The sequence below is a fragment of the Notechis scutatus genome, chromosome 2 (genome assembly GCF_049901735.1).
Source record: "Notechis scutatus isolate UNSWTSFEM ecotype Mainland chromosome 2, rNotScu1.2, whole genome shotgun sequence".
NCBI classification, from domain to species: domain Eukaryota; kingdom Metazoa; phylum Chordata; class Lepidosauria; order Squamata; family Elapidae; genus Notechis; species Notechis scutatus.
In genome coordinates this window covers 60,856,305-60,880,360 of record NC_142010.1, presented here as the reverse complement: position 1 = coordinate 60,880,360, position 24,056 = coordinate 60,856,305, and the positions used below count along the sequence as shown (strand labels likewise).

Below are 24,056 nucleotides of genomic sequence, written 5' to 3'. Positions count from 1 at the left end.
ACAAAGGAGATAAACCGGAAATAACAGAGTACAATTTAGATTAAGAAGTTGAAAAGGTATCTTAAAAGAGGATAATGGCAATTTATTTCCATATTCTTGCAAGAAATGTCAAAAGAGTACCTAGAAAATTATCACGATGTAAACATGACTTGAGAGAGAGTTAATCTCTAAATTATTCTAACTTAATCTTATAGAAGCAAACATAGATTTTACTGTGATGTTCTTTCTTCATAAGTCTCTTGAACCCTGCTTCATATGTGAAATTTAAATATCTGGATTAAAGTTATTTAAAAACATATTTTAGATATTTCTTCTCAATTTACTAATTTAATGGATAATTTCCCAAGTACAACATTTTAATCCATTCTAAGATATATATTTTAATTTACCAGTCCTTTATTTAATTGTGCATTACGAAATCCGGAATAAAAAGATGAAGGATAACTATCTTATGATCTGCAGTTACTCAAAAAAATCATATTGCATTTTTTAGACAGATCAACATTCTTGAACATCTCTACCTGGACTAAAGTGTTTCAATGTATTTTCAGAGAACAATTCCTCACTGCCTTCTTGGATTGTTTCTCAGCTTCTACAGCCTTGGATTAGCTGGTGGTTGCCCTCCAAGTACTAACTACATCTGATCCTGCTTAGCTTTTAGGGATCATCCAAGGTCAACTAGGAATTGCCACTAACTAGTCACTTAAGCAGTATCACTTTTAGGATTAAGCTGTTAGATTGCTTTGGATAGACAGCATATTTCAAAATGCTATACAAGAAAATGTATGCTATATTTTGTTTCACAAGGTGTGTACTTGTACAACAGACTTCAGTAAACCATCCAGGGTTTGCACTGGCTTTCTGCCATCCATTATTAAGGTTCAAATTTAACCACATCTTGTGCTTAGACGTCTAGAGTTAGCTAGAAGTTTTGGCTCAGATACAGGCAGTGATGAAAAACACATGAGCAGTAACAAGTTTTCTTAGTGTTATTCTTCAGTGCTCAGATAGACTAATCTACAGAAGGAGTTTATTCAAGTATTACTCAGGGTGCCAGGAAGAAAAAGACATTTGAAGTGATTTTTAACCCCTTTAAAAATACTTACTGTTAATTTTATAAACTCAATCTTTTATAAATTATCAAGGTGGAAATAATTTTCTTAGCTGGAGCATTTTTAAGGGACTTGACAAATTTGCAAGGTAGGTCTTTTTTTTTTTTACTTTTTATTAATGCATCAGTGTTCTAATGAAGCAATATTCTTGTCAATAGTAATAATGTATTTAAATACTGTTCAACGTTTTATAGCATGCATTAGAAAACAGTGCATTTAGTTATTTATTAATTTAACTGCTTTTATACTATGAACAGAAAAATATATCATTTATTGATCTGTTTATTCAGAATTAAGTCCTACTGAATTAAAGAGAACTTTCTGTCAAGCAAGTAAATCACAGACTATTTAGCTATATTTTCAGCCATTCATAATCTCCCCATCCTTTAGTTTCCTAAAGGATGAAAGAGAATGGAGGTCTGTATAGAATACTTTCCCTATTCTGTCAGCTGAGCCCTCTACTATATAAAAAAACAGAAAAGTAGAAGTGGAATGAACTTCCTATAATTAGCATTTAGAAAATAGCCATTAGGTGAGGAAATAATATGCATTAGAAATCATTGTGTGAATTTATTATTCTATTTGGACTGTTTGATTGGATCAAACAAAATATCAAACAAAGTATCTGATGAAAACCATTTAGGCTGTAATTCTATAACACTTACCTAGCAGTGCCATTTAACTCAAATTGGCTTATTTCTAAATAAACTAATGCTAGAAGAAATTCCTCATATTTCATGTATATTCAATGTAATTTGATTTTATACAATTCTATGTTCAGATTACTCAGGACATATAAATATGTGGCTTCACAAATATTAATGCTTTTAAAGTAAGGATATTTAAGTACTGGCAAAACTAGGCAGGAAAGCTTTTCTGTCTATGCTCCATGCAGGTGAAGTCTTTAGCATTTCAAACTAAGCAGTCCAACTTTCTGACTGAATGTAATTAATAAAGTTAAGTAACATTATTTCTGGCCATATTGGCAGCCTGAATCAAAGCACTTTGTCTGACTTGCTTTGCAAAAACAAAATTTTCAGAAATTCCAGACACCCAGTTAATTTAAATGGAATACTTTTCTTATTATTGAGATTATTATTATTATATATTATTTAAATAAGAAATTATAACCAGGGCTTAGGTTAATATTATTCAAAATAACCAATGATTTCTTCAAAACAGGATTTTATTTCTTATAATCTTGGCAGCCATTAATATTTGAATGATCTGTTGGATATAAAGGATTAACATACATGGCACAAGCAGAAAGCAGATATTATTTTATAATACTGAATGTGCATTTTCAGACAATTTAATAATCCTTTTTTTAAAAGTTAAGCAACCTGCTGCCTTTCAGTGATTTGGAAGTTGAATGGCCACAGTCAAGCACAAGCCCTTAGATTAGACTAATTTACTCATGAGGAACCCATGCTTTGCCCTATATTCCTGCTAAGCATGGAGTCATGGACAAATCTGAGATGGTATTAAAGTTAAAATATTAGATGGATCTAATACAAATGAAAAGATTAATTATATTAATATAACAGTGTCTTCAGTGATTTGGAAGAGAAAGGGATGGAAATGTGACTATGGGTCAGAGAGGGTGCCAAGGTAACAGAAACAGTTGTTCAAATTGAACTTGGGTCAGGCAACATATACCACAGCCGATGTGTCAGCCTTAAAACTGCGCTAACAGTTTTTGCTGTGGTTACGACCATGATATGACAGTCATCTCCCTTAACCAGTTAATTCTAAATAATGCAGTGTAGCAATGTTACACTGCATCCTTAGGAGGGCAGGGGAAAGACAGTTCATGAAAAAGTACTGAGAGTTTTAGAAGCTCACAGAATTCTTCCCCTCTCTGCTTTCATTTTACTGGCTCAGAAAAATTCAGGGCTTCATTAGATAATTTAATACTTCAACAACAATGCAATTCATTTCTTTTGTGAGGAGACTAGATGCAGTATTTTGTAAAAGGAATGAATGAAATGCTTAGATCCAGCCATTAAGCTGCTCTTTTAAACATTTAAAATGCTATCAATATTTTAAGATATGTACACTAGAATATTTGAAAGTTATTGAGAATTTTATAAACATTAGGCATGTAGAGTTTCCCAAAATGCAGTTTTCTCTAAGAACTCATATCTGCCTTAATTAGGCTAAGCCAAATTATAGAGAACACAGAATTACATTGCTTATCAAGTTATAGAAAATTTAATATAATCTCTTTATGTTCCAAAACTCAAACCACTATTTTACTATTATGAAATATAAATAATCACATCTTAATTAATTCTCACTTTAAAGCTCATATTCAGATTACTGAGAAATTATATGCATTGGATCTTCATCTCTTATGACTTGGATGAAGTATTTTCTGTTCTCCATGATTTTATTTAGCTGCATTTCTATATTGTCCACTAACTGAAACTCTCTAGTTTTATACAAAATATCCAAGTTACATGCATCTTAGATCCCTGAAGGAATTAGCTGATGGACTAAGTAGAACTTTAATCTATTAGCTTCTGATAAGTTCTGGAGAATGGCAAAATGCCAGAATTCCAAAATATTCCTGTTTTGGAAAAGTGGAGTGGGAGGTAGAAAAACTAAAAACAAATCAATCTAATAACTGATACTTAGAAAAAAATCTATGCTCACTTTATGAGAAGTTCATAAAGAGCATGCATTGAAAACTAAAACATGGATTATTATTTTTTGCTTGCTAACACCTCATTTCTGGATTTTTAACAAAATGTGGGAATGTTGCAGAAGCCCTTTCTCTTCTTTGCAAACTCTACCAGAAACAGGAAAGGAAACTGTAGCACTTTTTTTTTTAGATTTAACTCCTTTCAATTAAGCTACATTGATATACAAATAAATAAATAATATCATAGAACTAACTATATTTTGCCATTGGTACCATTTAGACTAAACTATGTAAGCAGATGGTGTTCTAGAATTGCTGGAGTGAATGATTATAGTTTACAACTGGGACCCCATTCAATTATCTGTCAACTATGTGCTTCTTTATACCCAGAACCGACTGGATTCTGAGTGGGATAGGAAATTTTCCAGTTTGGTAGCCTCATTTCCCTTCCAAATTTCTACAATATTTCATTTCTAAAGGCTAATCTGTTCATTTTGGCAACACAGACTGAGTACTGTACTCTGCAACAATCAGATCCTTCATTTCAAAAGTTAACTTGCTAAGAGAATTCTAGGGTTCCATATAATTTGCAGAAATAAAACATTTTAGCCACTGTAGTTCTCAGGTAAAATCTCAACAGATGAATTAATATTTATATTTTAGACATTTATGTATGGCACTTCTTTTTAATATTTCTGAAACTAAAATATCAATAATGGTATTTTTTTTTTGTTTGGCACTCATTTTGTTTTAGGCGTGTGTATTCTACAAATATGAAGGAATATATACTTCTACTTCTTGTGGCCTTAAGTTCTGCTAAGCCTTTCCAAAAGCCTTCATATTTCACCTTTAAAAATATAATGCTCATGGATATGGAAGATCTGGATGATGATGATGATGATGATGATGATGATGTTGACGATGATGATGATAAAGATGACAATTCCCTTTTTCCTACCAGAGCACCCTTGATACCAGTTGACATATTTCCAGTATGTCCCTTTGGATGTCAGTGCTATTTAAGAGTTGTCCACTGTTCTGATTTAGGTAAGCTACACCTATGCAGTACATTAGTGATTAGTGATTCGTGAGTAGACATTTGAAATTAGTGAGTTTTCTTCAGCTTCCTGAGAAGAAACTCCAGAAACTCTAGAGATGCACTAATACTATTTCAATACCCACCTTAAGCTTTAAGGATTTCCCCATCAATTGATCTTGATTATGAGCAATAATTGGCCTATTGCCTTTAGGTGACCAAAATGAACAACTTCCCCCTTTACTACAGAACAATCTGGAGTTCACAAAAATTTCAATTGTGTAACACTCCAGAAAGCTAGTGTTGATTATTTGACTGAATTGCTTCTTCGCCTCTGATGGAGTGCATTCTCTCTGGGAGAGCATATTGCTGATTTTCAGTTGTGAGTTCAAGATATGGACTGGAGTGAAAAAGAAACCTGACTGTCCAGTTTAAATGGGACAAACTCATCCATCACTTTACTGTATTAATGAAAGTCTGCTTGGGTATTGACAGATTATGGCAGAGTGAATCAGTGGTGGGATTCAAATTTTTTTTACTACCGGTTCTGTGGGCATGGCTTGGTAGGCTTGGCAGGGGAAGGATACTGTAAAATCTCCAATCAGAGGTGGTATTTGCCAGTTCTCCGAACTGCTCAAAATTTCCGCTACCAGTTCTCCAGAACTGGTCAGAACCTGCTGAATACCAAAAAAAAAAAAAAGGCTCCACATAGTTTGGCAAAATTACAAAAGCAAGAATTATACAGAATTCAGTTAGGTATTTTTAATGTTTTAAATATAGACTGTGGGAAAATACGAGAGAAATTTTTCACTCATTGATAGGTAGTTAAGAAAGATTAGATCTCTTTGAATTATTCTTCCCAGGATTCTTCTCATTTGGCTTAAGTTGTCATTTATAAGATAAGTTGATGTTCGTCTTAACTTCTATCTCTTGAGTATGTCTGGTCTTCCATTCCTTTTTCAGCCTGGCCAAAATCTTTCATAGCACCAAGAAACATAAGCTCCATGTTTATATTATGGGAAATCTTCGCATGGAAGTTCTCCCTTTATGATAAAGTTAACTGTTATAGTTGGGAGTGTGTTATAAACAGATAACCCAAACGTTAATGTGAAATTATTCAGTCCCAACCATTGAGACTTCAGAGGCTGGAACACTCAGACCGTAAGACAAGAACATTTTACATTTTAGTTACTGCTGTTACTCTGCAAATCCAGACCAGGTCTGAGTAGAGCTGCAAGTCTATAACTTATATATTATAAGATTATATGAGGAATTTAATGTAACTGTCCACTGCATATGAATATAATGCTGCATATCAATTAGGTCATTCATTCTGCAAAGCCCCGTACAAACACTGAAACTATTTATGACCTGCACTTACACACAAGACCAATCAAAGAGTGCCATGACTCATATGCAACCATGAGAAATCTCTGAAACTTAACCTAGCTTCCTGTTACATTTCCCAAGAAATTAGGGTTGGGCAGATTGCAAGCTCACAAGCCACATATTCACTGAAACTGAGGAACCATAACAGCTGATTCTGTATGAAATTTTCCTAATGTGCAATACTACCAGCCTCTTGCTCTCACCATCAAGAACAGCAAGAACTCTTCCTGTATTGCCTGCCAAATATGCTGATTCTACTGATGTTGAATAGAAGCACAGACTCGCTCCCACTCCCCAATTTGATCAGACGTTGAATTTCCATAACACATCACTACCCCAAGTCAAAGGATGAATCTTGCTACTAAAGAGAGTTGCTTGATGAGTATTTGCAGAAAGACTTTACCTGCTTTGTTCCTTTTCATCAGTGCTCCTCTATTTGTTAAGGAAAGCCAGTGGTCCATGTTTATTGGCTCCTAAATTCTGTAGCTTATTAGGGATTGCCAACCTCTTCCCCTAATTTCTGATGATTTAGTGCATTTGCAGAAAGCTTGCATTGTTACTAAATTAAACCTTAGGTGCAATCTGACCAGAGCAATATATTGTAGAGGGGAATAGTAATTTTCATAAAGTTGACATTATATTGACCTATATTAATCTAGCCCAAAGTTACATTGGCTCTTTTGCAACTTTGCTTCTAGCTATACTGAAAACGTAGTTGTTTTAAGTTCAAAAGTGCTAGAAAATTTCTGGAAGTTTGACCCTGAAGACAAATCAGCCATCAGTGGGTACATAGAGATCAACAACATTTATACACCATTTAAAAGAGATAATCAAAAGCTAAAAAAGGAAACAGATCAAAACTCATCTTCACCAGCAATCAACACCAAGATAAACAGGAATTAGCACTAGGATTAATACCAAGTTAACAATCCAACAGTAAATAATACCTTAATCAAGGAACTATGGGTATAAACTCATATAAACAATTGTAAGCAACAGCCTAATCAAGGAACTACCAAGAACAATACTTTGACCAACATTGACAGAGCAAGCCATTATATATAATCAGAGCAAACCCCAGTCCCTTCTAGCACTGAAGATGTTACTATTTGGATATTGAAACATCTTTAAAAAACCATCTCAGAGCACCAAGGCTCCATAGTTTGACCATGATGTACACATATTCTCTTCTATTGGTATACTTGGTTTTCTACTTTTTCCTCCTGGTCCTGGACAAGTTCTCTTGTGCTTTGTTAAGTTCTGCTCTCACAACCCCATGTCAAAATGAGGAGGGGGGAGGAATTTGAGAGGGAGCATATTTGGAATTCTTGGAGCAAAAGGGGTGGATTCATGGAGAATCATATTCATTGGAAGGGATTAGAGAGATCCTGAAAAACAGTAGATAATGTCTATGCCCCTGCCTCTTTTGACCATTTGCCATGCTCACAAAGCCCAGATCACCTGTGTTCTGTCTTTAACTTTCTGGCTGAATATAAAGACAGTTAGATAAACTCTACAAAGGCTTCCATACAAAGTTTCTTTATTGGATTGTAATAGGCATCCTCAAGGTATAACTCACAGTTATGTTGAGATCCATCTAATGTCCAATATTTGCACAGTCGTCTTCATAGTGGGAAAATATGGTTATCTTCATTCCATAATGATATAATAAGGGATCCAGCACGCTGCTGGTTCCAGGCAAGGAAAGAACAAAGGCTTCCCCCAACCCAACTACAGGTCAATTCAGTGACCAATCAGGATTACAGATGTGACATGACATGAACTACATTTCCCATGAGGTATTCTCTTAAGGGGACAGCTCCCAATTCCCTATTAACTATATAGTGTCTGACCAGCACAACCTGATTGGGTTTGTACTCCATTTACTGCCTATGGATAAATCTAACACTGAAGGGGGTTGGTTTGGGAAAAGGAGGTGGCTTCAAAGAGCATTTGGGGATTTTTTCAATTCCCTGATGGGCACTTTTGTTCAGTCGCAGGAAGTAATACTATTACCTCTGAGCACCCTTTTTCTAGAATCCATTCATAGACAGCAATTTGGTTTATTAAAGTTAACTGGGAGGTGAAGTGCCTCCCTAGATACCTGGAAGATGCTGGAGGAAGTAAATCTAACTCAGCATGAATATGTACCTATGTTCAGGCCTACAATGTGGTGATATGAGAGGTGAAAAATATTTACCAGTACTTCTCTTGCAGACAATTATTGATATTAACTGGGGCATTGCTTGTCCTGTTATCTGGTACTTCATTTTGTTTGTGACCTTCAAGGAAATGGATAGGATTCTGCCTTAGTTGCCTTCTACCATCAGATGAACCCTTGCCTCTCCCAACTTCTATGAGAAGTAGATGGAGGAAGTGATGATTTGAGTCTAGGAAACTGTGAGAGCTTCTGGCAGCCTTGATGTGATTTGATGTACCCCAGGTATTTTTGGATGCAATGGTGTTAAAGAATTACTTTAACCTTTTAAAGGAAAGTTGATGGTGGGAAATACCCAGCCAGCAAGGTATTTCAAATGAGCAATTAGCCTTGAATCACTGCACAGCTGCAAGAATTCCAAGACTAACACTCCTACTCATCTCAAGCTCCATGAAATCTTATCTGTCTATTCCCAAGTGAAGTCAAGCAGTCTGGATAGATTTCTGTACTATAGGTAGAATTATAACAAACCAGTCAACTTGAACTCTTCATGTGTTGATCTATTGCTTGGGCTTGACAGTTGTTGAAATGGTTGGGATGAATCAACAATGATTCATCCCAACTAAAAAAAAAAGGATTGTTTTGAACCTTTTCGGTCTTCAGTCCAATCAGGGTTTAGGCCTAATTTTGGACCATAGGTACTATTGATCAATCTTCTAGATTACCTGTGTTGTGACTTGGACAGGGGAGGTATACCCATTCTGGTCTTATTAGACCCCAGCAGCTTTTGATACCATCAATCATGGTTCACTTTTGGATTGTTTTAACCATGATTCTACTCCTTCCTTAGTTGGTGGGAGAAGAGAGATCGGCCCAGTGGCCCCTGATTTATGGAACACCACAGAGTTTGTCTTGTATCTACTGTTTTTAACTTCTATATTAAGTTATTAGCAAAGTTGTATATTGTGGAAAAAAAGATTACTCAACAGTTTAGGGGTGGGTATCTTCAATATACTGATGATACTGAATTGTATTTTGCCATCTGACTTGTTATTATTAATTTTAACCAATATCTAGAGGCTGTCAAGTTCTGGATGAGAAAGAACAAACTAAAATTGAACCCTGCCAATTTGGAGTTGTGGTTGATCCATTAATGTCCTTTTGTTACAAGTACTACCTATCAGGAAGTAGGTTCACAACTTGGGGCTGCTTCTGATCTCCAGAGTGGTCTATGCTCTAATCACCACACATTTGGACAACTTTAATGCATTCTGCTTGTCACTGCATTTAAAGAGTATTCAGAAACTACAATTAGTAGCTGCCTCCTTTTGCAATTCCAGCATAGGGAACATATTACGGCATTTTTGGGATCCTGCATTGTTTGCCCTTTGGGTCCTATTTAAGATGCTGGAGTTGACTCATAAAGCCCTCTACAACTTAGCCTCTAAATACCTTCCGGACTGCCTACTGCTGTCAGTATCACCCCGACCAATTGGAGCTATTAGAAAAAAACAAATGCAAATTGTACATTTTCAAGAGGCTTGGCAGTGCTGCTTCTTTGTACAGAGCCAACACTGTGGAACAGTCTGACCATGGTGAAAAGAATTGCTCTTTCCTTGTTGGTCTTTTGGAAGCTCTGGAAGACCAAAGTGTTTCAGACAACTTTCCCCTAATGTGAATGTTGACATCTTCGTTTAATTTTTATTTATTTTATTTTTAATGGATTTTTAAAAATGTATATGGCTACTTTTTTAATCTGTATGCATTTTATAAAAGGCACCAAGAGTTTCCTTTGATTGCAATGCACAGAAATATGTTTAATAAAAAATCATATTTTATTTTTCTTCTTATAAAATAGGCTTGACTTCTGTACCAAGGAATATTCCATTAGATACTCGTATGATAGATCTTCAAAACAACAAAATAAAAGAGATCAAGGAAAATGATTTTAAAGGACTTTCATCACTATATGTAAGCTTATTTTCTGAACTTCCTCTCAAGATACGCTATCATGCTTCATTTTATCTATATTTCTATCTACCTACCTACCTACCTTCCTACCTACACACACACAGAGAGACATTTGTGTGTGTGTATATGCTGAGTAACAACATAAAAGTAATATAAATTGATGTGTAAGGCAATACATAAAGATAATTGTTTTGGAAAATCAGTAATTTGATCTATACTAATAATATTTTCAAAACTGAGCAATGTGCGATCATTTTATTAATCTATAGTAAAAGCAAAAGATAAAATCTAATGTGTAATATTAGAATTAAATCTAATTTTCCTTTGGAAGTCTTTAGTGACTCCTTTTCCATGTTACTTGTGCTTTATTCAAATCATACATAAACAATTTCATGTGGAATTTTATTTAAGTTTGAGTACTTAAAAAAAAACCCAATATATTTCCATTTAAAGAATATCATACTCTGTCCTTTTAAGTGAGAACTTTAAAATAAAATCAATGCCTAACATTAAGCTCATATTTTGATTAGGCCCTTGCCTTGAACAACAACAAAATAACAAAGATCCATCCTAAAGCGTTTCAGTCAACAAACAAGCTGCGGCGCCTCTACTTGTCCCATAATCATTTAACTCAGATCCCAGAAAATCTGCCAAGAAGTTTAGCTGAGATAAGAATTCATGACAACAAAGTTAAAAAGATTCATAAAGACATATTTAAGGGAATGAAGTCTTTACATGTTTTAGGTAAGTGTATTATTTTTATAAATCTGCTGCACAATAGTGGGGGGTGGGGAAGCTTACTCTGTGAACCCCACCAGAATCACAGAGAGATGGGCAGTGAACAAATTTAATAAATAAATAAACCATTAGATGAGAAACTTAGATTGTACAAACTAAAATGGAAAAAGGGTAAGAGAGGTAATGCTTCTTGGTGGATAGCACGAAAATCTGTCTGCATGTTGAAAAGGGATATAAATAAAAATCATTGGCTTCTTTTGTGTGTGTGTGTGTGTGTGTGTGTGTGTGTGTTTGTGTGTGTGTGTTTGTGTGTGTGTGTGTGTGTACGCACACGCGCGCGCACACACACACACATTTTTTTGAGATCGGGAATCAGAATTTCATTTTTTAATGTGTGCCAATGTGTTCATAGAAACACATTAAAACCATATATATCAAAAATAAAAGTTAGCTTATTTGTTTATATAGTTTCACTGTAATATTCCCTAGGCGAAATGCTTCATTTTTTATATTTCTGACTACCTACAGATTTTCCACTGTATATTTTTGGAAATGTATTCTTGTACATATTGTCAAAATATTCCCAGGTTCAAATTACCATGCAAAGGTTTGCTTGCAATCTTCATGACATTTTCTATAAAAAGCCAAAATGTCATTACTAGGAGAGAAAAATTATGGAATTCTGATACATGAGCTATAATTGAATAAAATAATCACTCAAAGCTAAAGTAGACTGCATCATATGGCATAAATATGGACACAAACCAACAGTTATGTAATATTACAATGGCAAATCTTGCCTCATTTCAAAATTCCTAAAAACCTCTTTTGTGAAATAATGTTTTATTTTGTAAGGATTGTCTAGATTTAATAATTTTATGGAATGTTGAGGTTTGTAATTTTTGTTTAAAGATGAATAGGGGTATTGAGCTTCTTCTATCATCAACACAAAGGAAGACAAAGGAAGGCAAACAAATTAATCTTCTTCAAACATAATATATACCTATACTTCACGGTTTTTGGGCTTAATGTGACATACGATGTCAGTGTTCCAAGTAACCACCTCCAAATTAAAAGACTTCAAGACTGTCATCTTATCCATTTTATTAGAGATGACATATTGGCACATCTGAGGAAAACCTGAATCTGAGATTCTGCTTGCTGTATTTTCTATTTTTTGAGATCGTATTAAGCCAAAAACAAATGAAACACTCATATAAAAAAGCTCTCCTTTAAAATAATTAATGCTATCTTCTTGCTCAAATTTCACAGGTAGAACATAGATTCCTACTTTTCTGTGCTGCATGGTTTAAACAAAATAGCTGCCTCCTGGAATTGAGAGAAAGCAGATAATCATTTGTTTATTGGAACTGAATATGGGGAAAGTTCTTGTTTGGTAACCAGCTTGATAGTCCAATTCATTGTGTTTCTCTGTCTGTAACAAATGTTTATTTTTGAAAGGATGAAATGCACCAACATTTCACTCTTTTAGAAGTTTTGATATATATAATTTTTCATGTGTATATTCCTCCAGAAATGTATCTGTTCATGAATTTATGCCATATTTTATAAATTAGTGGTGTTAGAAAGTTTCCTACCCCTTCGTACAAAGCCACTTCCTTTATGCATATAAAGATTAACAGATTATAAAGATACATCGCTGTACTCTTTCACTGGAACTATAAAATCCTTGATTGGGGTAGTGGGGGAATTTGAAAATCTCCTGTCTTTCCAACTAATAGAATGTGCTCTTTTGACAGAAATGAGTGCAAATCCTCTTGACAATGATGGGATAGAACCTGGGGCTTTTGAAGGTTTGACAGTCTATCATATAAGGATAGCAGAAGCAAAATTAACATCTGTACCAAAAGGTATGATGTATTTGGTTTAATATATATATATATATATATATATATATATATATATATATATATATATATATATATATATATATATAAACTTCTTTTATAAACTATATTTCAAATCAGGCTTCTGATTACAGAAGCCTGATGATGGCAGATGAGATTCTGCTGAAATATGTTATTTCAGTTATATAATAACTGTAACTGACTTGTGTAATGATGTATTGTAAGAATTCAATGATTTCTGAAAATAGGATCCAGAAGCTTGGGAGCACATCAGTTCCATTCTTGGAAAGAAAAAAATACATTTACAACTAAGCAAACAGTAAAAAAGAACAAACTACCCAAACCAGATTTAAAGCACCTATGTTACAGAAAATCATTGACCATTGGGTTGAGGATCTAGCTCTGCCATACTTTTGTTCAAGGCAAATAAACAAGCTGTACAATTCATTTGTCTGATAGACTTCAAAGAAAGCATATTGTTTTATGCTAGAATCTAATCCAGAAATAGTGCTTGTTAGAAGTGGAGGCAAAATTTAGGCTAAGCAGTTAGCCAAATAACAAGTTATTTATTAAATTGACCATCTTAAACTTGCAGATTACTGATATGTGCCACAAGGAGAAATATAGTCCATACCTCTTTGGAAGTTATCACTCCTAATCAAGAATTGGTACTCATCTTTTGAGATGTACACCAATAAATTCCACTTGATAAGAAAACCAGAGCCAAGTGAATTTAAACATCAACATCCATGATGGTCAATAAAAGGACTTCATGGGGGCAACAATTAAATGAGTATGGTTCCTAATCCACATAACTATTAAACTGGCCAATCACTATGAGGTTACCCTGAAAGACTAACAAATGTCAAATGGCTAAAAAAATGTAAAAAGTTCCAAGAGTTCAGAAATACTTCAGAAATATTTTTCTTCTTAATTAAATAATCAATTGTAAAATTATGCCATGTTTTTATAACAACTCAAGAAAAGGAAAACGCTAGTGGATTAACTGTAATATCTTTGCATCCAATCCTAGGATGATCTTATATGCTAAAATATAAGTATATCATGTACATATTTATTCAAATGTAAATTTTCACCATATTCTGTGTGACTTTATCCTGTTAAACATGTGAGAATTTCCGAGAAAGGAAATTCAAATTCATTGAAATAACTTTCAATGTTACTTAAGCTTCTAATTTCAAGATGAGCTGAAAATTCTGGAAGTTGAAATGTATATATCTGCCAATTCTCAAGGACAAGAAATTGGCATATTCAAAGTTATTTTGCAGCCCTATACATAAACACTCAAGAAATCTCAACATGCCACAGATGCACACAAGTATGTTCACTTCGAGATTCATTTACAAATGAATCTCAGAGGTCAATATGTATGAATATTAGTGACTAATTTATCAATCTAATAAACAGAAATGCACATTCATACATAAATTAGAAAAACAAAGGTAGAGTTGGAAACCAACAAGGAGAAACTTTTTGGTATTTGTAATAATGCTGCCAAGATGAAATCATTGGAGAACTAATATTTTCCTAGACCATAATGGAAACCAAAGGCATGCTTTAGATCATATTGTAACAACATAGAAAACAGATACATGAATATAACAAGAGTATCATTTTAAAATTTAGCTTAAATTTCTCCATCTCTTTAATTTTATGTGGTGGGGAGTTTGTTAATTTTAAGATGCCACAAAATTTTGTTGTGCATATTGGCAAACAGTTCTAAAATAACAAATGTGCCTTATATTTAATTTGGAAAACTATTTTTCAGATCAACATGAGGGTAGCACAAGAATACTGTTACACTTTCCATAAGCTATGCAGATTTGGGTTTGTTCTGCACGACCTATATATTTTAGCAGTCATAAAAATTGCTACCACAATTTCCTTTGAAATAGTCATAATAAATGGCAATACTTTTCTCAAATATAAATAGGGAAGAAAAGGAGATGTTGCCACCAACTACTGACAAATTGCACTCAATTTACAGCTCTATTTCCCAGATTTTGAGAAGTACCAATTGAAAACTGAACATGCAAGTTTTATCATGAAAATAAAGAAGTAGGCTATTTGTGAACTTAAATACAATAATAGACTGTTAATAGAGGGATTTGAAGTTTAATTCTGCTATTGGTTTACCTGTTAACTATGCTTTTTTCTATGTAGTACATAGATGTAGGCCAAGGTGGTCAGGTAAACAGTGTTGTAGAAATTTATAAATTGTGTGCCTTCTTTGCAAGGGGGGGGGCATTAGTATTTTTGAAATATATTTATCAGTATTCACCAAGGGGGGATACTTTATTGTTTTATTTTTTATTCACATTTTTTCTCTTTATGTAGTCTTTAGTTTTATTTTACTTTTGTATTTCTTTCCCTTTTTTGGAGTTTGTGTTTTAAAGCTTTGAATAAAACTTAAAACATTGAAGTAACAATAAAAAAAGAAAATGAAGAAATAGGGCAATAATTTATTTTGGTATAAGATGATATTCTAAGATGACATGCAGTGGGATACCTGCACATGTGGGATGTTATGACCTTCCTTCTTGTTAATGAAGCAACCTGGAGGATGTGATCCTGCTCCAATTCAGCTATCTATCCATTTTAATTCCTGAAATGTATATTTGAGCAGGATAAGCCTCATTGCTCATCGTGACTGTGCATTCCTGTAACAATTATAGCTGCCATAAAATATTTGATATTGCCAAATTTGATCTCCACATATCTAATAATATATTAATGCTTAATTTTTAGTGTTTAACTTATTCAATATATGTATTTTCCCCTTTTTAACAGGGTTACCATCCAGTCTACTGGAACTTCACCTAGATGACAACAAAATCTCTGCAATTGAACTTGAAGATTTCATTCGATATAAAAATCTTCAGAGGTAGATCTTAAGCTTTAAATGAGTTGCCAGTAGTATGCTGATAACGTTTAGTGCTGCCAATCCTGTCTATAGACGTGATAAAGCGAAAGCAGTAAAATTATCTGACTGTTTCTTAGGCTCAGTAATATTATTCAAGGGAACAAATTGAAATGAAATCCTGATAGACAGAGGTGCTGTTGCTGTATGGAAAACCAGAGGACAACTTGTTCTCGGATGAGGTTGCACCAGCTGTTAATGGGCATTTGCCCAATTATTTCTACTGCAAACTGCAACTCTTCTTATGTTATGGTCTGATCGTGGTAAACCAATTGTAATCTTCAACATGAGCTAACCTTGAAGAGTTTCAAAAGTATGGCAGCTAAAAAATGGCAGCTAACCCGTCCATAAAATTGGAATATTATTTCCATGTTGAAAGATTTGCACTTGTTGCCATTTGTTTTTAAACACAGCCCAGTGTTTTTTATTTGATCATAACTGACTTACAGTAGGCTTTATATCAACCAACCTATATTAACATTATCATGTATAACATTAATATCAGCAAGAAGACAAACTGTTTTAGAAGCTTCCCAATGGGGATATGAGAGAAAGCTTTTTTCTACTTTGCTCCTTCCCAAGGGAATATATTTAGCCTCCAGGAAAGAATTTAAGAGCTGAGTGCCTTATATAGAAAAACAAGGCAACTAAGTAATTAAATTTAAAAATTGTAGATATTATAATTCAATATTTGATGTAATATTTTGTAACAATAATTCCTTAACATTATATTAACTTATTAAGAACACTTCCAATAACTTCTATTTCTTTGAGGTCTTTTGTTTTCCTTTGATTTATATAAACGCATTTCTACATTATACTGTATTTTTGTAGTCAATTCCTTTTTTTCTTTGAACCTATGAGGGGTCAGGAAGATCTTTTCTTTCTGAAGCAGGTTAGATCTTGTGACCTCTGTTTCTATATAGATATACTGAGGAGTTTTGGCTATGTCTATAAATAATAGATGGAGAGAATGAAGTAAAAAAAAAACGAGAATGCCCTTCAAGACACCTGAAAAAAATGATATATACGGCTCCACTATGGATATATTAGATTGAATTAAATTGTGTTAAAAGAGGTAAGATAACTTTAAAGGAATGTAATAAGTGCAGCTAGAAGAATGTTACAAAAGAGATGCAAGTTATATTTAACAATATTCTGACAGCCCAAAAGAATATTGGAAAGCAGTTCTTGGGAAAATAGTTTTGAGAATGAAATCCTGAAATACACCATTTTAAATAGTTTATATAGTTTTCAAGTTTTATTATAAAATATATTGTCTGAGCTATTTCAAATTTTAATTTACCACTAGGTTGGGGTTGGGAAACAACAAAATCAAGGATGTGGAAAATGGAAGTTTTGCTAATATACCAAATGTTAGAGAAATCCATCTAGAAAAAAACAAACTGAAAAAAGTACCTGTTGGTCTTCAAGAACTAAAATATCTACAGGTAATATACAACTTAATAGGCTTTTTCCCCCTTGCTTTTACTGAGACAGTTGTCAAGTTCATAACAATATCTATGGCTAGCACAAGTCAGCTGGTAACTCATTTTCTTTACTAATTGTTTCAGTTCTTTACTAAATACTTCAGTTCTTTACTAAATTTTGTATTTGTATTGTATTGATCTAGGGCCATTAATCTGCTAACCCTATCTGGCAAATACCAAACTTGTGGTAGTAAGTTTAAACGTACTGTATGGTGATTACTGAAATTTCTTTTTATCTTCTCATAGGTTGTCTTTCTTCACTCAAATAGTATTTCAAGTGTGGGAGTGAATGATTTTTGTCCAACAGAAAGAAGGCTGAAGAAAACATTATATAATGGCATAAGCTTATTCAACAATCCTGTCAAATACTGGGATATCCAACCAGCAACTTTTCGTTGTGTACTAAATAGAAACAGTGTGCAGATTGCAAATTATGGAAAATAAAATAGTACTGGCAAAGTATTATTGAAGTACTATTATTAAAACCACCATTACAAAACTTGAACTGTTAAAATCTGTAAATTATGCTGCCCAATTTCTTTACAAAACTTATACAAGATTTAATACATTAAAAACACAACACCCATTAAATTCGTTCAATTTATTGCTCTATACCTTTAATTTGTGTAATTTAGGAATCTTTCTAGAATAAATTGTTTCTTAGTACAAAATTGGGTTGTTTTGTTCACTGAGATCCACATTAGGTTCCCTTTTCTTATAGAAGTAAATAGTAAGTTTTAAAACAATTTTCAGGGATTAAATAATTTGTTATGTACTGGAAAGAACTCCTGTATAAGTATTGATCATAGCTCAACAAAAGTAAACTAAACTGGCTTTAAAAAGCTTTATAGGGCATTTTATTATTAATCTGATAATCTTATTCATTATGACACTAGACAATATTTAAATATTTATGCTAAAATTGAAAGATAAACCTAGTATCAAGCTCTTTAGCCTCAAAGGCTTTAATATTTATTCATGCAGATGTCTTGGAAGTATACACTAATTTTATAACAAAAACATATATAATCTGAATATTAACCATGTAGAAATATTTTTAAGAGAGAAATGAGTATATTCTCTGCACAGGGAGCAGAAATACACAATCTTGTATTTCCTGTAAGAGGTTAGTCCAGTTAGGTTAGAATTTTAAGATCTAAGATTAGAAAAATATTTTATTTTGTGGTAAAATATTTTAGGCATATGGGGATCTTGATCATGTGCAGCTCATAAATAGGAGAGAAACAGAAAGAGAGAGAGAAGTTATTGTATGCAGAGAGAGTCAATGACAGTCACAGACTGTTATACCTACAAATAGTTCATTTAAATAAACTGAAAACTGCATTAAAATCATTTATTTTCCCACAAGCAGTTATAGGTATTCTGGCTAGCCTTCCCTTTACATGTGAGATAAACAGATAAATAGCTTTAAAGACAGAAAACAATAACACAAATTAATACAGAATAAAGAAAACAAAGGAAGAAAAAAGCAAGAAAAAAGCTCTTTACATGTGTTTTTACTTGATGTAAACAATACACTTTCATGACTAATTTAAGACTTTTCAACTTCTTGTCTTTTATGTATTATTAAAGCTGGATCCAATTCTTGTATATTTCTGCTTTAGTACTGTAACTTTGCTTTAGTCCAACTTGCATGTACTGTATACAAAAATTATGGTTGATTAACTGATGATGGTACTGTATGAAAATAGCTATCTACTTCTATATTTAATGCATTGTTCATTTAAGTTAAGAGAATAGAAAAACGCTCAGTTGTTTTATTAAACAAACTGAATTAAAATTTTGTACTACTGTGATACTACTGCTTCTGTTTTAGATAACATTCACAGTATAAATCTACACATAAACTTGAATCTTAGTACTTTGATACTGGGAACATACTTTCAACAGATGTTCTATTTTACTTGTGACTCTGGTACCATTAAAACTTCTTTTCTGAAGAACTAGGATTAATGAACATAGCAAATAAAGAAGGCAATATGGAAGTTTCAGAAAAAAGAAAAAATGTGAAAGCGGACCTCCATTCTTTGAGGAAAACTATTAACTTTACTGTCTGTTTTTTTAATAATTTTTATTCAATTCAAACAAGTTCAGTAGGTCTACATTGCTAATAAGAATTACCAAGATAATTAGGGTTGTTTCATTAATTGGAAAAGTTTACTACACATATATCTATACCAAAGAAAGAGATACAAGCTACGGACTTATTCCATGAATTTTTCATATAAACAAAGGCTATCTTATAAACCAGCCCCCCACCAACCGCTAGGCCATGGCCCCACTCCTGGGCCATGGCCTGTTTGGAACCGGGTCACAGAGGGGGCAGATGAGTTCATGCATGTGCATTTACATTTGCACAAGCAGTGGGCAAGTGTGCGCACACAGCTTCATTTGTGCATGTGGCTGGTGCATGTGGCTGCCACCTGTGCAAATGGAGCTGCACATATGTACGCGCTCATCCACTGCTCATGCAGAACCATCCCATTCCCCCCGCCAGTCTGCAAAGCCAGAAATGTTGGGGAACACTGTTATAAACAATAGAACCACATATGTTAGATGTACAAGTTGATTTCAGAAGATGCAAAGGAACATGAGATTGATGGGGGGAGGGGGGGGGAGAGACTAGTAGGAGAGGCTTTCCTTTCTTTTAATAAGTACAGCTTTGATGGTATGGATCATGACAAAATATGAAACATATTAACACTAATAGCTGTGCTAGACCACCTGATTATTCTTCTGACAAATCTTTGCAATGTTTAAGTTACATTAAGAATTGAATCTGAAACATAAGAATTGAATGTGAAACAGAATGCTTCAGAAAACATAAAGGAGGAAGACAAAGATGCATACATCCCCATATATTTTACATATGCTTGATGAGACTGGAAGAATTGTAAAACAAAATAAAATGATGGCAGTTGAAATACTGATAAGTAGATGAATTCATTGCAAAAGTGAACATAGAAAATGAAAAATTCAGGATAATGGTAAATATTAATAAGAGTAATGTTTTAGTGAGTTTGCACTTGATTCCAAAGAAGTGAGGGTAATGTATGGTTTTATTTTCTTGAGGTCAACAATAAATAAATATGAGCAGTATGTTTGGAAAAACAAAGAGAATAATGTGAGGGAGGAAGATTATGATAAACTTCCATTCAATCATGAAGAATAAGGACATTTCAGTGAAAACAAAGATCAAATACTTTTAAATAACCAGTCTGGGTATAGAGAAAAAAGACAAGCAGTAGGAGTTACAGACCTAGATACAGTTACCATGGATTGTTGTTGTTGTTCAGTCACTAAGTTGTGTCTGACTCTTAGTGACCCCATGGACCATAGAACGCCAAGCCCCTCCATCCTCCACTGTCACCCACAGTTCGCTCAAATTTATAAGCTGTAACAAATACCAATCAATTTATTCTACATCATATAAAATTTGACTAAACTCTTGAAACACTGATCAGCACACAGATGCTCACACAATTTGGACATGTAATGGTAGCGGGACATGGTTACGAAAAAAATGTTTTGCCATATAATTTATTTTGTCTATTGACCTGATCTTTTCCACTCATTCTACTTCCAGGTTCAGACTTCCCATTCTTTTGACATCGGGCATTCTGTTTATCTTTAAAACATGTGTTACATTGCTAATCAGAATGCTACAAACATACAGCTCTATCTGTTTGCCTATTCATCATTTTGATACAAATACAGAATTCATACCCGATGTCATCCGTCCTGTTGGCATATGCAGCAAAAGAAACTCCTGGGACATAGCTTTACTGATAAATCCATATAGGCACAATAAAAGCTAAAAACTTTTCATGCAAAAAACTACATAGTAAAATCCCACTTTTTCCACCCATCGTCCACTGTTCACCAATCCAATCTCTTTGTTTCGGGTAACAGTCTGCTCGGCTGAGAAGGCTCTAATAGTTCAACTTTGAGGTGTCGAGATTCTTCCAGGTCACATATGGGGCACATCAATTCCTCAATTCCCTGCCAGCCAATCATGCATTCCAATCATACCCCTCCCCCCCTCCCTGTTGTCTGTCTGCGAGCAAAATTGCACAATGAGTCGGCCAATAACCCTAATCATTTCCTAAGTTGATTGTAGCTAGACTATTCACATTTCTTATTCTATTCTGAATTAATCTAATCTAAGTTGGAAAAGGCCATTTTTGGACATTGTGTCTAAATTCCTGCTGAGTGCAGGAATCCAAATTAAAGCATTCCAGACAGAAGGCTAACTCTGTGTAAACATATCAGATGAAAGTGAACCGAACACCTGTGTAACTGGTTCCATGGTTCATTTGAACCCAATAACTCTCCTTAAATTCTTAAACTAATTTGTTTATTGTTTCAGTTTCTAATAAAACTTTAAACTTGTTTTTATTGTCATACAACTTATTCTATTATTGCATTACAGCCCCTTAAGGTTCTGTTCCTACTTTATTCTTGGATGTATTAAATGTATTGCCCTAGCTGTGGGTAGCAGCTAGGAGAGCTAAGTGGAACCTGAAGTTTCAGATGTGATATTTCTTATTTGTAGAATTTAAGTAATATTAGTGATATATACATTATTTTATATTATAGCTTTAAAATATATAACTATTTCTGTATGTACATTATTCCTGCAAAACTTTGATTCTTGGTAAAATCAAGAATGTTAACAATGCAATTCAATTGTTTATACACTGCTAAAAAAAATAAAGGGAACACTTAAACAACACAATCTAACTCCAAGTCAATCACACTTCTGTAAAATCAAATTGTCCACTTAGGTAGCAACACTGATTGACAACAATTTCACATGCTGTTGTGCAAATGGAATAGACAACAGGTGGAAAGCAGAGGCAGATCCACATCCCCAATAAAGGAGTGGTTCTGCAGGTGGTGACCACAGACCACTTCTCAGTTCCTATGCTTTCTGGCTGATGGTTTGGTCACTTTTTAATGCTGGTGGTGCTTTCATTCTAGTGGAAGCATGAGACGGAGTCTACAACCCACACAAGTGGCTCAGGTAGTGCAGCTTATCCAGGATGGCACATCAATGTGAGCTGTGGCAAGAAGGTTTGCTGTGTCTGTCAGCGTAGTGTCCAGAGCATGGAGGTGCTACCAGGAGACAGGCCAGTACATCAGGAGACGTGGAGGAGGCCGTAGGAGGGCAACAACCCAGCATCAGGACCGCTACCTCTGCCTTTGTGCAAGGAGGGACAGGAGGAGCCCTGCCAGAGCCCTGCAAAATGACCTCCAGTGGGCCACAAATGTGCATGTGGCTGCTCAAACGGTCAGAAACAGACTCCATGAGGGTGGTATGAGGGCCCAACATCCACAGGTAGGGGTTGTGCTTGCAGCCCAACAACGTGCAGGACGTTTGGCATTTGCCAGAGAATACCAAAATTGGCAAATTCGCCACTGGTCCCCTGTGCTCTTCACAGATAAAAGCAGGTTCACACTGAGAACATGTGACAGATGTGACAGGGTCTGGAGACCCTGTGGAGAATGTTCTGCTGCCTGCAACATCCTCCAGCATGACCGTTTTGGCAGTGGGTCAGTAATGGTGTGGGTTGGCATTTCTTTAGGGGGCTGCACAGCCCTCCATGTGTTCGCCAGAGGTAGCCTGACTGCCATTAGGTACTGAGTTGAGAACCTCAGACCCTTTGTGAGACCATATGCTGGTGCGGTTGGCCCTGGGTTTCTCCTAATGCAAGACAATGCTAGACCTCATATGGCTGGAGTGTGTCAGCAGTTCCTGCAAGACGAAGGCATTGATGCTATGGACTGGCCCGCCCGTTCCCCAGACCTGAATCCAATTGAGCACATCTGGAACATCATGTCTCGCTCCATCTACCACAGACTGTCCAGGAGTTGGGGGATGCTTTAGTCCAGGTGTGGGAGGAGATCCCTCAGGAGAGGGATCCGCCACCTCATCAGGAGCATGTCCAGTCGTTGTAGGGAGGTTATACAGGCACGTGGAGGCCACACACACTACTGAGCCTCATTTTGACTTGTTTTAAGGACATTACATCAAAGTTGGATCAGCCTGTAGTATTTTTCCACTTTAATTTTGAGTGTAACTCCAAATCCAGATCTCCATGGGTTGCTAAATTTGATTTCCATTGATAATTTTTGTGTGGTTTTGTTGTCAGCACATTCAACTATATATTGAACAAAGTATTTCATAAGAACATTTCATTCATTCAGATCTAGGATGTCTTATTTTTGTGTTCCCTTTATTTTTTTGAGCAGTGTATTTTAAATATACTTTCATTCATCCATCCATCCATCCAATTTACATGGTTGCCCATCTCAACTCTGGATGAAAAACTGAATTAAAAAAATATTAACATTTTAAAAATTAAAAGTGTAGGCAGCTAAGAAACAACAACTGAAAAATGCTAATACAATCAAGTCAGTCCCTGCACACACCTGGAGCCGAGGCACAGGCACATAACCTGATCTTTAGATGGGACCTTATGAAATGCCAGCAGAATTGGGACCAACCTGATCTTCAGAGGGAGAATATTCCGAGATGGGCGCTACAGCAGTTGTCTTCTAGACAATGCAAACCAACGTTCTTTGGCCACTGGGACCTGAAGCACTCCCATCCTCTCTGACTAGATTGGATCGTGTCCTGTCCCAGTTCACATAATTAACGCTTCAGAGGTATTTAATATGT

General features: G+C 34.7%; 2 protein-coding genes across 3 annotated transcripts in view; one reads left to right on the top strand and one right to left on the bottom strand.

Moving 5' to 3' along the window:
• CENPP (centromere protein P) overlaps positions 1-24,056 on the bottom strand; it is a 155,048-nt gene that overhangs the window by 62,008 nt on the left and 68,984 nt on the right. The gene's annotated exons all lie outside the window — the stretch shown is intronic.
• On the top strand, positions 945-19,165 carry ASPN (asporin). Its single transcript, XM_087954891.1, has 8 exons — positions 945-1,200; positions 4,514-4,806; positions 10,201-10,313; positions 10,844-11,057; positions 12,812-12,922; positions 15,731-15,824; positions 17,173-17,311; positions 17,597-19,165. The coding sequence occupies exons 2-8, from the start codon at positions 4,533-4,535 to the stop codon at positions 17,792-17,794; spliced, it is 1,143 nt and encodes a 380-aa protein (XP_087811017.1). The 5' UTR covers positions 945-1,200; positions 4,514-4,532; the 3' UTR covers positions 17,795-19,165.